This window comes from Cervus canadensis, chromosome 7, assembly GCF_019320065.1.
Source record: "Cervus canadensis isolate Bull #8, Minnesota chromosome 7, ASM1932006v1, whole genome shotgun sequence".
NCBI classification, from domain to species: domain Eukaryota; kingdom Metazoa; phylum Chordata; class Mammalia; order Artiodactyla; family Cervidae; genus Cervus; species Cervus canadensis.
This window is the reverse complement of record NC_057392.1, coordinates 43,571,098-43,586,808: the sequence shown is the minus strand read 5'-3', so window position 1 is coordinate 43,586,808 and position 15,711 is coordinate 43,571,098. Positions and strand designations below refer to the sequence as shown.

General features: G+C 41.5%; 1 protein-coding gene across 3 annotated transcripts in view; it reads left to right on the top strand.

Annotated features, from left to right (window-relative positions):
- The window catches only part of PARP9 (poly(ADP-ribose) polymerase family member 9), a 29,895-nt gene that overhangs the window by 249 nt on the left and 13,935 nt on the right, over positions 1–15,711 (top strand). Inside the window, exons 2-7 of one of the 3 annotated variants that reach the window (XM_043473138.1) lie at positions 3,851–3,985; positions 5,023–5,104; positions 6,068–6,101; positions 8,093–8,943; positions 10,962–11,189; positions 12,457–12,672. In XM_043473138.1, the coding sequence (XP_043329073.1) occupies positions 5,090–5,104; positions 6,068–6,101; positions 8,093–8,943; positions 10,962–11,189; positions 12,457–12,672 (1,344 nt within the window). In that variant the 5' untranslated portion in view covers positions 3,851–3,985; positions 5,023–5,089. The remainder of the gene's footprint in view (positions 1–3,850; positions 3,986–5,022; positions 5,105–6,067; positions 6,102–8,092; positions 8,944–10,961; positions 11,190–12,456; positions 12,673–15,711) is intronic. The other 2 variants (XM_043473137.1, XM_043473139.1) reach the window with 2 other exon arrangements.

The window sequence follows — 15,711 nt, the reverse complement described above, 5'->3', positions numbered from 1 at the left end:
GTGCTGGGCTTTCCCTGGGGAGGGTGGAGACGGGGCAGATGCTCAAGTCAGAGAAAGTTTCTCCTGAGTTTGTGATTCCTTTTAACTCTTATTGTTACTGTTATTTGCAGGGAAGATGTAATTCACATTCTAAGTTCAGGTTAAACTTACCTACATTCCTAAAAATTTGAATTTGTTCACCTGAATTATGAACACCTGCTCACCTCTCTGTCACTCGGTGCTTTAGACTGGCTCTTCTGGCTTTCCCGCCCTCCTTTCTCCATTTAGCCAACAGTGCTGAACTTCATGGGGGCTTCCCTGGTGGCTCAAGGTTAAAGAATCCGCCTGCCAATTCCGGAGACCCAGTGACACGGGTTCCATCCCTGAGTGGGGAAGATCCCCTGGAGTAGCAAATGGCAACCCACTCCAGTATTCTTGCCTGGAAAATTCCATGAACAGAGGATCCTGGCGGGCTACAGTCCATGGGGTTGCAAAGAATCAGACAGGGCTGAGAAGGTATGCACTGAACTGCACGCTGCCCTGTGTACCATGGTACACAGGTGAGTGCCGAGGTGCCAGACCTCACCTGCTGCTAACTGGAGTCAGACTTGTGACTCAAGAAGCAAAATCTCTCGAAGCCCTCAAGAGGAAGTTTGAAGCAAAGCAGAATCTTAAAAGAGAAGCAGAGGGAGGGATGGGGCTCGTCAAAGACACAGGGACCACTGTATGTGAAGCACAGACGTAGCACAGAGGCTTTGAAGAGGATGTGATGGATAAGGGAGATGACAGAGGAAGGGTCCAGTGGAATATAATGTGTCTAATAGAAATATTGGGCTTCCCTGGTTGCTCAGGTGGTAATGAATCCGCCTGCAATGCGGGAGACCTGAGTTCGATCACTGGATTGGGAAGATCCCCTGGAGAAGGAAATGGCTACCCACTCCAGTACTCCAGTATTCTTTCCTGGAGAGCGCCAAGGACAGAGGAGCAAATATAATGTGAGCTACATATTAATTTAAAAATTTTCAGTAGCTAGAATTTTTAAAGTACCCACAGGTGAAAATAATTTTATGTTCTTTTGCTCCCTGTATCCTAAATTAACCATTTCAGCATGTAATCAATGTTACATGCTGAATCATACATCAAAATCATACAATCAAAAACTTATTAATGAGATATTTTACACTCTTCTTTTTGTCATCGTTAGTCATTGTAATCTAGTGTTAGCTCACACTTATATCATCTTTCAGTTGTGTTAAGCCACATTGCCACATTTCAAGTGCTCCAAGAGCTGCATGTGGCTAATGGCCCACACTGGACTGCACAGTTCTAGACGTTGAAAAGTCTTGAAGATCGATAGGGAGATATGGAAGATAGACAGGTAGGGCAAACAGGAGAGTGATATGTCAGATGTGCATTTTAGAAAGGCAGTGTTGGCAACAATGTTGAGGACACATTTCCATGCAAGGGTGAATGGAGGTGGAGAGGCCAGAGATAAAGTTTTTGCACATGTCTGGTAAGACTAGAAATGAGTGAGTCTTTATACAGAGCAATTTGGCTGTACTATCAGAATTATGACTGCATATTCAATCTTATTTTGCAGGTCCAGTTCTAGGAATTTGTCCTGTTGATTGATTAGCACCTGTGTGAAGTGACCTATGTACTAAGTTGTTCTTTACAGCCTTTTTTATAATAGCAAAAGATTAGGAACCCCTTAAGTGTTCTTAAGGGCTTCCCTGGTGGTTCAGATGGTAAAGAATCTGCCTGCAATGTGGGAGACCTGGGTTCGCTGCCTGGGTTGGGATGATCCCCTGGAGGAGGGCATGGCAACCCACTCCAGTATTCTTGCCTGGAGAATTCCCATGGACAGAAGAGCCTGGTGGGCTACAGTTCATGAGGTAGAAAAGAATTGGACACTACTGAGCGACTAAGCACAGCACACAGCGAGTGTCCATAAAAGGGGTTACTAGTAGTTGAATAGCTTACAATGCATCTATATGATGGAATATAGGCTAACATGGACAGATCTCTAGGATACCTTAAATGGAAAAGGCAAGACGCAGAACAGGGCATATTAGATGCTACCGTTTGAGGGTGGACCCAGGCTCTGAGGAGCACTCTGACCAAAGCTGGTGTCCCAGAGCTTCTTCCCCAAGAGGGCAAAGGCCCAGAAGTGAAGGAGAGTTTGGAGAGCATCAAGTCGTGCCATTTCACAGCACTGAAGTTCTGTGGGAGCGTTAGGTATGTAAAGGGGAGGCTGGGAAACTGAAATTTCAAAGAGACCCTTGGATGCCAGGCTGAAGAGCTTGAGCTTTACTATAGGCAATAGAGTTTGTTGAACGTTTTGAGCAGAGAGTGCTTCTCAATAAATGTCTATTTCATGAGAGTTAAAAAAAAAATGCTACCTTTTGTGTAAAAATGCCCCTGGAAGGACATTGGTGAAGCTAATAGCATTGATTGCCTCTGGGAAGGGAATTTAGTGAGGGGAGTAGGAGGGAGCCTTTTATACGTTCTAAATTTGAACCAGTAAATGTACCTGGTAACTATTCAAACAATAAAGCATAAAATTAAGTACATTTAAATCTTGAAAGAGAATGTATTGCCATAGCTCAGTCAAGAAGCCCTGAAAGCTGTGAAGTGAAGTGGTATCTGTGGGCAAGGAGGGTAGGACCATATCCGAAAGTGATTTAGGTGGACAGGACCCTGTGATGAACTGAATATGAAACAGAAGAGAAGATTCTAGATTTCTGACTTGAGTAGATAAATGGTGTATTGTTTACCAAGCTGTGGAACCCAGGAGATAAAGCATGGATTTTGGAGGGATTGGGTGAGGGTAGGTAGCAATGTGGGGAGTGGAGATGAGATTATGGATCCAGATTTTCAGAGGCTATGTTTGAGGGAACTATGGGACGTTCAGGTAGACTTGAAAAATTAGTCTTAGGAGAGCCATAGCCTAGAATTACAGGTATGGGAGTCATATTTGCAGCTGGTGAGTTGAAGTCATGAGAGTAGATGAGATCACATTTGGAGAGTATATAGAAAGAGTTGAGACATGCCTCTCATAAAGTCCTGGGGCAGCTGATGAAGGTTGAATCCAGTGGAAAGGTCTGTAAAGACAAAGTGAGAGGTAACAAGAACCAAGGGAAGATGGCATTGGAGAAGCCTAAAAGCAGAGGATCAGGAATCAGATCATGAAATGAATGAAACTAGAGAGAAGGGCCAAATAAGGATTAGAACAGAAGAGAGTCCACTGGGGTTAGCCACCTGGAAGACACTGAGGAGCAATTTCAGAGAACTGGGGTTCCGGAGCCAGACTGCTGTGGGCTGAGCAGGCAGATGGACAGAGTCAACTCCTTCAGCCGCCCATGAAGAGAAAGGAACATAGTAGGACCAGCGATGAAAAGTTGGGAAGGCTTTTGTTGCTGTTGTTGTTGTTAAAATAGAAGAGATTGAGTGTTTTGGGCCATATGCTCCTTTGCTTGTTTCTAATTACTTTGGGGTTAAAAGAGTGCCGCCCCCTACTGACCAGTCGGCCCCAATGCCTTTAAAACTCCCTGGTGGCTCAGTGGTAAAGAACCCGCCTGCAACGCAGAAGACGAGGATTCCATCTCTGGGTCAGGAAGATTCCCTGGAGAAGGAAATGGCAGCTCACTCCAGTATTCTTGCCTGGGAAATCCCATGGATAGAGGAACCTAGCGGTCTACAGTCCATGGGGTCGCAAAGAGTCGGACATGACTGAAGACTAAACACAGCACAGCGCATTGAAAGCAAAACCCCCTGGCAGCCCACAGCCGAAGCCGGCTCAGTTTTCCTTCTTTTGTGAAAACAGCAGTGCCCTCTGGAGGCAAAAATGTGTCTTCTCCTTGCATTTTAGGATTGTACTTGGACTTGCTTTTCCTGACATTGAATAATAATCGTGCTCTGATACTGCAGATAGCTGTTCAAAATTTTCCTTTTGCAAAGCATTAGAAATGATTTCAGAGGCCCTCAGGCAACTGTGTGGCAACAGGTGTGAGTATCTGTGTCTTTAAGGATTTTTATTCTTATTCTCCATAGTCTTTTAATTCTTTTGTTAGAAAAATCATTAAAATGTGTTTTTCCAGGGTTTCTGATTTTTATCCACATAATCCCGTTTATAATTAGAACAGGGATATTTATCACAAATTCAGTAATGTACATCCCCACAGGCACAAATACAGTTTCCTCTTTCTTCAGACACTGTCCAGGGGTCTTCACTCATTCATAGGCTTGTTTTCTTTTTTCTGTCTTTTTTTCTTTTTCTTTTGACTTTCCCATGTCTTATTAACAATCTTTTAGGGTTTAAATTTTTTATTTTGCTGTTGTCTTTTTTCCTGAATGCAACAAATTGTGCAAATTGCAGTGTATTGTCCTTAAGTCATTTTTTAATTAATTAATTTTAACTGAAGGATAATTGCTTTACAATATTGTGGTGGTTTTTGCCATACATCGACATGAGTCAGCCATGAGTGCACATGTGTCCCTCCATCCTGGACCCCCCCTCCCACTTCCCTCCCCACCCCAACCCCCTGGGTTGTCCTAGAGCATGGGCTTTGAGTGCCCTGCTTCATGCCTTGAACCTGCACTGGTCATTGTTTTACATATGGTAATGTACATGTTTCAATAATGTTCTCTCAAATCATCCCACTCTCGTATAGGCTTGTTTTTCCTCATTACTCTCTGAATGCTGTGCTCACGTGTCGTCATCCTCCTCTTCTAAAAATGTAAACACCTGCTTCATCCTTCAAGACCTGGCCCTAGCCTCACCTTCCCCATACAGATTTCCCTGCTGTAGCCCATACAGCTCTTTGCCTTCTTTGAACTGCCATTATGGTTTCAATTGGAAGCTCTCAGTAAAAGATAAAAGGTAAACAGTAACAACAGAAGCAAAAACAGTGTTTGCACCTTCACCAATGGAATGAAAAATAACTCAAGATCAGAAATCATCTTTAGTCTTCCTGTTGTGTATCCTCACCAAATTCCCTAAGATACTCATCAGTGCTTATGCATGCTTCTATTCATTCCTAGAAGGGGACTGCCATATTTGGGAAACGCAAAACAGAGCAAACATTGAAAGACCTCAGAGACCTGGAAGATGGACTTTTCCAAGGTAAAAAGCATAAATGTAGAAGTAATAAACTTTGATCAGCACATGTATAGTTCTTCCTATGATAGCAAAAATAGTGGGATTTTCAGTTTATACCTGGCATTCTTGTTTGGTTTTAATATCCCAGTAAAAGTTTTCTCCTTGCCTCATGTGAGAGATGGGGAATCAAGAATGTGCTAATATAATCAACAGAGTCAACATGAGGATGGGTGATTTTTTTCAGAATGTTGCCTCAGTATCATTTTTATTTTCTCTGCTCAGCAATTCTACTTTTGTAACATGAGGAGTGGAGAAGGAAATGGCAACCCACTCCAGTATTCTTGCCTGGAGAATCCCAGGGACAGAGGAGCCTGGTGGGCTGCCGTCTATGGGGTCGCACAGAGTCAGACGTGACTGAAGCGACTTAGCAGCAGCAGCAGCAGCATGAGGGAAGGAGGTGGAGGGAGGGGAAATAAAAGTAAGGGACTAGGAAAAAGGCACCTCATTGGTTTATCCTGAAAATTCCACATTCAGGCTCATGTTATTACATAAGCCATTGAAAGTGGGTCCTTTCAGGTTGATGGGGAGGTGAAGCTGATGAGGCTTTTGTCCCCATGTCTTCTATTCTGTCTAGAAGAACCCCACAAGCCTTTGGAGATTGGAGTCCTCTCTGAAAGTTTGGGGTCTTTTTGGTCTGTGACCTTTGAGCCTTTTCAGGTGGTAATCGCCAACCCTTCATCTCATCCAGAATTAAAAGTACATCGATCGGCCTCTAGGGAAGAGGGGTAGAGTCAGTGTTGACTGGAACACTTAGTATTTCAAGTATTCCAGGCACATTGATCAAACAAATGTGTTCCCCTTCCCCCCTCCAACCCAGTGCTCTTAGAAAGGTTTCTGTTGCTTTGTGTTTATGAAACTGTACTTGTCATCAGTAATCTGTAAATTATTCCGTCTGGATGTTTTTGAAACCACTCTCGCTTTTCACAGGGTGTTGGAGCAGCAGCTGACAGTGAGAAATCAGGTAGGATTACCTCACTGTCACTCTTGCCTCAGAAAATCTTTGCTCAGATCTTTCCTCAGTGGAGAAAGGGGAATACAGAAGGAGACTGTCTTCCCCACCAGTGCTCAGGTGCGTGACGGCAGGACCTTGTGGGGACCCAGCACATGCCTCAGAGAGGGACTGCTTCGAAGGTGGTGTGGACCCGGCAGATGCGTGTCTCCAGGGCTCCCGTTGACCCTGTCCTTTGCCCACAAGATGGGAGTCTCTTCTGACCACAGCCCTAGAACTAAAACTGGCACGAGAGGTGACCCACTGATTGTCTTCTTGCTCAGCAAGGCTTTTAAGAGCCAAGTGGAACCTGCCTCATCCTCAACGGTGACCCCCTTGAGATTTTCAACCATAGCACAAGCCTATAGGCTCTGACTACTCATGTGCTGCTGCTTTGGGGTGATTGAGGCCATTAAAGGTCTTTCTAGGTGGCTCAGATTAGAAATGGGAGTTGAAGTAAAAAGTAATCAATTACTGTTGTTCAGTTGCTAAGTTGTATCTGACTCTTTGGGACCTCATGGACTAGGCTAGACTCCTCTGTATTCCACTATCTCCCGGAGTTTCCTCCAATTCATGCCCATTGTATGGGTATGCTATCTAACCATCTCATCCTATGCTGCCCCCTTCCCCTTTTGCCTTCAATCTTTCCCAGTCAGTGAAATTACTATATTGTATCTATTTTAGGACACAGATTTTTTTCAGGTCTCTGAAATAAGGCTGCTCCCTATCTACTGATAGGTTTAGTTGGCATCATTTTTCCTTTCTTGGTGGCATATAATAATGCTTTAGACCCCATGAACTACAGTGTCACAGGTAAGGTTCTCCAGGAAGCAGAAAATGAGATGGAGTTAGGAATGCCTGAAGGCTTATTGTGAAAGGAAAAGAGAAGAAACTGGATTGGGCAGGTGGAGCCATCAGACTGTAATGAAAATCTGGCAAAGCTCTGCCAGCCTAAGATTGCTCTTGGGCAAAGTTGGACATCAGTGGCCTTGTCCAGCTATTGATGGAGCCATCCTGAGAATAATGTGACCTGGGCTGGAAAGCTGAGGGGTTAAGACCTGGAGGCTGTTGGCTAATCATACTCCCCGCTTCACTGAAAGAGGTTATGAGCAGCTAGCGCATCATCTTGCTGCCACCTGCAGAAAATACTTTTTAGGCAATCAGTTTTATTTCCACCAAAATCATGCTACAAAACTAGAATATGATGAAGAATTATTTACCATCCTATTGTCAGTGCTTCTCCCATCTCCTGGACCATGCCCCCAGGAGCATCCTCAACCAATGACTGATAGAAACAGGGTAACTATCCCAGCTCCTTCACCCCTCTGGTGATACAATTCTAAGACCCATGGTCCACACTGGCCCTCTGTGGAGTTCAGCTTCATTTTCTTTGTAACATCCCCTTTATTCATTTCTTTCCTTTCCCTGTCTCACTTTCCCACTTGATTCTTCCCATCCCATGCCCCTGGTGTTTTCTGGGATAACCTCCCAAATAAACTTATACTCAACCCCTACCTCAGAATCAGCTTCTAGGAGAACCCAAGCCAAGATGTTGACAAAGGCAAACAAGTTATAAATAAAGCCTCCACATATTTTTGACTAATAATTAAGTCTAAAACTTGTGCTTTAAGCGTGGGTCTTCCCAAACTCACTATTTTTATATAGGTTTTTAAAATCTATGAACCTTGATAAGCAGTTTCATACCACCATCATTACATCATGGTGGCTACTACTTATTGGGTATTTACTGTATGGCAGGCACACAACTAAGCATTTTATGGTGATACCATGGAAAACTCTTGGATATCCTTGGCCTAAGGAATAAGGGAGAAACAGGAAGAGGCCTAGAAGAAGTTCATCTCTCTTTTTGCATAGAGGAAGCTCAGTCTTCTGGTGAAGTAGGATTATATCCTTTACAAAGGACCCCTTGCTCATTTATTTTTTTATCTTCTCTCCTTTTCCAGAGATTGATACTCTCAGAGGAAACTACAGTCAGCAAATTTCTATTAGTCATGACAACTTCAAAATTTTAAAAAATAATGAGAGTCTGCTGTGTGAAGTCCTCCAGAATAAATTTGGCTGTAACTTTACCCTGGTGTCTCCGGCCCGGGAAGGTAACAATGAGTCTCTACGAGTCTTCAGAAAAATGCTGACTCCCAGGGTAGAGTTATCTGTCTGGAAGGACGACCTTACCAGACATGCTGTTGATGCTGTGGTGAATGCAGCCAATGAAGAACTCCTGCATGGAGGGGGCCTGGCCCAGGCCCTTGTGAAAGCTGGTGGCTTTGAAATCCAAGAGGAGAGCAGATCATTTGTTTCCAAATACGGCAGAATTCCAACTGGTGAGATAGTTACCACAGGAGCAGGGAAGCTTCCCTGCCGATACATTATCCATGCTGTTGGGCCTCGGTGGGCATTGATGGATGGCCAGGAATGTATTGATAAACTGCAAAGAGCCATTATTAATATTTTGAATTGTGTCAGCAGTAAAAATTCTATGAACATTAAGACAGTAGCAATTCCAGCCCTGAGCTCTGGGATTTTCCAGTTCCCTCTGGATCTGTGTACAGAGACCATTGTGCAAACTATCAAGTTTTATTTCCAAAGTATGCCAATAACCAGTAATTTGAAAGAAATTCACCTGGTAAGCAATGAGGACCCTACTGTTGCTGCCTTTAAACTTGCTTCAGAAATCATCCTAGGAAGGAATGAGCTGGAATCCTGGGTAAGTCAAGGAGCCACCCAGCCTTTCAATACTATGGTTGTGAACAACATGACTCTTCAGATTGTCCAAGGCCTCATTGAAAGGCAGGAGGTAAGTCTTTGTTTTATTCTCTTTCACTGCCAAAAGGGATCCCTGAACTGTGTATTACCTAGCAAGTATGTTTTCAGCATATACTATTTCAAACATGGTTTAGAAAGTATCTTATTTAGTTTAAGAGTATGGATTTCAGAGCCAGACCATCTGGATTTCAATATTAGCTTTGCCATTTACTAACTGGATGACCTGAATTGAGTTACTTTACCTTTTGGTCCTCAGTTTCTTCATCTGTAAAATGAGGATAATAATAGCACTTATATCTCAGAGTTGGAATCAGAACACATAAACTGCTTAGAATAGAACTTGGCATGTAATAAGTATTTATAATTATTATCATTATTCTCAAGCACCGTGAGAAAATAGAACAATCTTTGATTCTAAAGAGGTAAAAATCTACTATATTCTTTTCCTATAGAAAGATTCTCTAGTTGAAAAGTCTCACTGGGGAGACAAACCATCTGAATATTTCTAAAGCAACCTATCAGTAATAATAAAAAGTCTCAATACAAAGTGAATTCATAATATTTCAGAGCATGTACATTTTGTCACAAGACTGGAATGTAGTAGATCAAGAAGGATTATTTCAAAAGATATGAGTTTGAATTTGATCTCAAGTTATGACGGTTATGAATTGGCAGAAGAGGGCTGGGTGGTTAGAATGACTTAACAGAGAGATACAGAGAAATTGCCAGATCAAAAGTGATAGGCTGGACTAGTCAGGAGTACTAGGTAGAGCTGTAAATTGTATGTGAGTCTATGGCTCTGTGCCGGCGGCTGTGGAGGATATAAATTGTAACTTAGCATTTAGCCAGGAACAGTAGGGCACAAAGGTGAGGGCATTGACAGGCAGGGGAGAGAGTCAGTGTAACGGTGAACCAGGTATTTCTGGATTAGTGCAGCTTCTCTACCAGGCAGAGAGCACCTTGACGGTGGGGACTGTCACTTGTTCATCTCTGAAACCCTGGAGCTGGGCTCTGGGCATGCATGTTGGTGTTCAACAAGTTACTGACAAATAACTGAAAGGAGGCAGCAGAGAGCAGGGGTTGCAACAGAGGAAGAGAATATAAGGCTATATTCTCTATTTCCCCCATGGATCCGTGACTCTCCTGTGGCCATAGTCAAACAGAATTAATCACAAGTGAAAAAATTCCATCTGTTGCTTGCAAGACAATTAGAAAGAAGACTGAGGGGACCCCATGAGATGAAATATTTATTTGATAAATCATTAATATGCCAATTTAAAATTAAAGTGGGAACATCCTGGTTGAATAGCTTATTCCTTTAACTAAAATTTTATTATATTTAATTATTATCAACATTAAGAATTTAAAAATTTGTAAAGGGTGCCAGTGCCTCCAACTTGCAAATTCTGATTGCACTTTCAAAGTGACACATTCATTAATAACCACAAGTAACATAAGTTACCCCCAAAAGGAGCCAAAGCCATCAAGATGAATTAGGGGGCTCTGGGGACCCCCACCAAGAGGGAGACCTACTTCCCACTGTAAACTTTTTCATCTCATTTGTGTTTTTCTTTAACCACATGCTACTTACCTTGAAAAGCACGAACTATAGGGGGTAAAAGTTTCCTTATAAATTTTATTTCCACTCTGTGTAACACAACATTCACATTCACATAGAAACAGTGAAAAGTGAAGACAGTAGATTATAGAATGAAACCACTTATTGATAAAGCTTAGAACAAATCATAGAGAAAGTTCTGAATCTGGGAATATTGGGAGTATAAGCCAGCAAGGGGCTGACAGATGTTTGCAATAAAAATTGTATCATCTACATGTTTAACATAATTTCTGATTAGCACCAACAGACTTAACGGTAATCAAGTGATCACTCTTTGGAAACTTTATATCTGTTATTAAGTTGATAGTTTTGTGGATTTAGGATCTTCAAAAGTATTTTTCAAAGCTCTTCAGGAAAATAAATATTTAAATTAGTCATTTAAGAAAAAGTAATTTAACACTGAACCCTGTTCATTTTTTTTCCCTCTTCAGACAGATGTAATTGTTAATTCTGTGTACTCCTGTAATAGTCTTAGTGCTGGGGCTGTGTCAAAATCAATTCTAAAAGCAGCCGGAGATGAAATAGAGCAGGAATTATACCCAAATATAACTAAGACACCACTAGATTCCCCGGTGGTACTGGTCACAAGAGGATTTAAATTGTCTTGCAAATACATATACCATGTGTTATGGACTTCAGGATATTCTGAACAAAAACTGGTAAGGTCAAAATAAATTTATCTTTCTGTGTCTCCAAAGTCTATATAATAGTCTGTTGAATTTCCATTATGTCATGACATTCATGATATGTTATTGTCAAGTGGAATATTCCCCATTCTCTACTACTCCTGTGAATACCTGAAATATTAAACAGATGTTGTGGTCACAAATTATCTTAAGAAGTTTAATTTAAATTATCGCTTAGTCCATGTCTGAATTTTAAGTGGGCATACCACAGATGGACACAAACATCAGGGCTCCCTGTCTACACACTTGTTCACCTCCGCATCCAGTGGCGCTACAGGCCTCTTCTTACATAGGGGCCAGGGATTCAGCCTCTTCATATCTCCTGCCATCTGTTAAATCCCAGGAGGACCTGGGATCTCCCTTCTAATACCATTCCAGTCACATCTGTTACCTGTGAGGTCTTCCCTGTGGTGAAGCACCTGTGGTAAAGCTTAGCTTTCTGGCTGACTCTACAACTGAGCGGTATAAATTACATACATTAGGGACTAGGGGGAACCTACTGAAATGTAGAGAGAGGGAAACTTAATCCCCTTTTCTGTCTTTGTCCATATTTATTTTATCACCATTTCTGATCTTCTCTTGTCTAGAGAGCCCTCAAGTCCCAAATTGGTCCTCTAGTCACTCTGCTTTTTCCAGTCCCTCAGTTTTCCAAGGTCCTTGCACATCAGTATAATCTTCTTACATTAGTATAACTAACATATTAGTATATTAGTATAATGTAAGAAGGTTATCCAGTAACCTTCCTACTATAGTGTTGTTTGAATGTTGAAATATTGATGGAAGTTTAAATCTGCCAAAAATAAATTACATGACAGATCTTAATGACTTTAAATAAATGTTGACCACTTACTTTAACCTCTCCCTCCTTTATTAAAGCTCTTTATGTTGATCCAGAAGTGGCAGGTAAGTGGGGATGAATTGAAGATTGGCTCTCTAATCCGGGGAGAAGGCTGAATAAATTGAGGGTAATCCCAGTGCCCAAATGTCTTGAATGGCACAAAATGTACCAGTCAGTCACTTCAGTTTCTCAACCCTTTCAATCCTCATCATCTAACCTTATAGCTGTAATGGGTCCCCTGTGGAGTGGTACCTTTCCTGTTCTCTGAGGAGGCATGGGCATGGCCTGAGGAATACTGGAGGTTGGCATTGTAAAATATGGGCAGGATTAAGGGGTAAGTGGGTAAGTGAAGTCTTATTTTTGACTCAAAAGACTAATCTTAAATTTGTGGTTTTCCTATAGACATTGAAAGCTGCGATGAAGAAATGCTTGGAAAACTGCCTTGAACTAAATATAACTTCCATTTCCTTCCCTGCCTTTGGGACTGGAATCATTGGAATGAAGAAGAGTGAAACAGCAGAGATTATGTTTAATGAAGTTTTAATATTTGCCAGACAAAATTTTCAACAATTAGCTGTAAAGTTTGTGATTCTCCCCGAAGAATTGGAGACATATAAGGTAAGTTAATATCTTAGAAATGTCCTGCAGTTCGTTCACATTCATTTACTCAACAACATCTATTTAATATCTCCAAAGTAAGATACAGGGTTTGTTAAGTGCTGTGGAACATGATGATGGTCTAACTTGGTGAGATGTAATTTTTATAAATCATTCACCTCTGACTTAGTAAGGAATGTCATTGTAGAAGCCATGTCTACCCCACTACCTAGCTTTTCCCTTGTCCTTTGTTGGCATTTATTCTCCCTCTGCTCCTTAAAGGTATGCAACCTCCTAGTTTTGTGGGGTCCTTTGCTCCTCCCCTTCTCTTTCCCACCTTCCAGCCTGTTCTACATGTGGGTAGTTGCCATTTTCTCTCTCTCTACAAGAAAACAAGCTTAGACTTGTTCTAACTCACACTTCCCTGGAACAAGTGTAAATGTTCTTATTCCTCCTGCTGTAGTGTTTGCTGATTTCCATTGCTGTCCTCAAGCTATCTATGTTACATCACTGGAGGAGAAATCGGAAAGAGACAGTCACTGTGGAGTCTCATGAGCCAGTGTAAGCCAGCTCCAGTACACCACTGTCTCATCCACAGCTGACCTGCAAAATTGGTGAATTACCCAGTGATGCAGCTTATCTTCTTGACAAAATTAAACATCCTGTCATTCAAATGAAGTTCATCAATTCCACCTGCCACCCACTGCAGAAGACTATTACTAGGCCCAGATAGGTGCTCAGAATACATCCCTGAGCTGTCCATAAAGCACCATATCCCTGTAAAAGGAATTAGCCACAAGTAGAAAAGAAAGTGGGGCTTCCCTCATAGCTCAGTCAGTAAAGAATCCTCCTGCAATGCAGGAGACCTGAGTTTGATTCCTGGATTGGGAGGATTCCCTGAAGAAGGAAATGGCAACCCACTTCAGTATTCTTGCCTGGAAAATCCCATGGGATTCTGGCAGAGGAGCCTGGCAGGCTACAGTCCGTGGGGTTGCAAGAGTCGGACACGACTTAGCAACTAAACCACCACAGAAAAGAAAGTGCTCATTCTCATCAACATACAAACAAAAATGTAAATTGCAGTTCAACAATACAGAAAAGATCAACCATAGTTTGAGAGCTCCCCTGGGGGACAATAACAAAAGTAGTTGCCATGAGTTGCATCATCCAGGTACTGTGCCAAGAAGAAGCTAGCTATTATTGTCATCTCCATCTTGCAAGTGGGACCAGAGATTAATATGTACATACCTAGTCCAGTGGCTGAGCCAAGAGTCCAACCTCTATCTATTGGTCTGACCCTAAAGTCTGTGTTCTGAAACACTAAACAAAAATATAGGGAAGAAAATATCTTGAAAGATGATACAGCTTTCAGTATTGTGACTCAAAGGAGATTATCTTAAAAGGTAATTTATATCGTACCCTGAACACTGACCATTCCTTCAGGCTTTTTTTCAGTGTTAACACTACATTTTAGGACTTCCCTAGTGGCTCGCATGGTAAAGAATCTGCCTGCAATGCAGGAGACTCGTGTTCAATCCCTGGGTTGGGAAGATCACCTGGAGAAGGGAATGGCAACCACTCTAGTATTCTTGCCTGGGAAATCCCATGGACAGAGGAGCCTGGTGGGCTATATAGTCCGTGGGGTCACAAAGAGTTGGACACGACTGAGGGACTAACACTTACTTACTACATTATATCCATGTGGAAGTATGACATGTGCATACACATATGTATACTCCTCTAGTCTTTTGCTAAGCACACCTTTTCCTCCTAAATAAGTCTTTCAACAAGGAGTTTATGTTCAGAAAGAACAGAGGGTAGTTTGCACACTTCTTCACGGGGGGCATTACTTTGGCAAGGTCCCTACAATCCAGAGAATGGGTTTGTCAGACATCTAGAGTTGACCTGACTCAGGAAGACCAGCGTATACTGAACTTACGTTAAAGTGATACTTATATTCACATACTGATGAATTTCCAATTCATGAATAATAATGAGCAAATAACTCCCCAGCTGACCTATATACTGTGTTCATTAGTATTTCATGATGATAAGGCTCCTGGGTGGTGCTGAGTATCTACAAAAGGCAATGGATAGTCATTCATTTGGTTATTTAACAAATATGTGTTGCATGTCTACCTTGTGCCAGATATTACGTCTCCGAATAAGAAACTCCTTACTAGGAACACTCCTCACATTCTTCACATGAGTTGTTGGTCTTTTGTGGACAGAACTGGGAAAACTGCCAAGTTCTTGCCATTTGGATCTGCATTTCCAAACTGCTTGTTATCCACACCTTCTAAATTTTTGCTCCTGATTAAGTTACAGTTTTCTTTCATTTTCAATTCAAAAGGCTTGCCTCATTGATTTCTAACCCAGGAATGCATACTGACTTTAAGTGAGTTTGGAAAAGAGCCGATTTTTATCCATTTTGTGTTTGACAGCTATTATTAGTCCATTTATCAGCAGATAATATTATCTTGTTTATTTTGGAGGGCAGGGAAGCTCCTCCCTGTTATGACCACTCCAGGTACTAAATAAATATGAGGGCTTTTTTGCTATGGAAATAGCAATTGCAAATATAATTTTTGAAGAAAAACTGCTACAGGTTAAGAAACTTCATTATTAAAGTTCAGATGAAATGAAGATTCTAGACTTTACCTCATTATCTACCATCTTTTTCAATGAAGAATTACTGTCAATTGCATCAACTTTAAACAAAGAAGACCCTGTGTGTGGTGGTTCCAAACCCTAGGAGAGATGAGTTTTTTCAAATGGATACTATGACAAAGGATCTACATGGCAATATACATAAATGTCTGTGTGCATACTGTCATATAATAATAATTAAAACAATAGCTAACATATTGAATATTTATATTTTCAATATTTATTGAATATTTACAATTCAACGTATTGAGTATTTACAATAACCTGGGTATAATTTTAAGCACTTTACAAGAACTGATCATTCAGTCTACAGCATGGCGTGCATGTAAGTTTTAAAAATGAGTTTGTTTTATTGATTACAAGAACATCTGCCACTATTTGTCTTCTTCA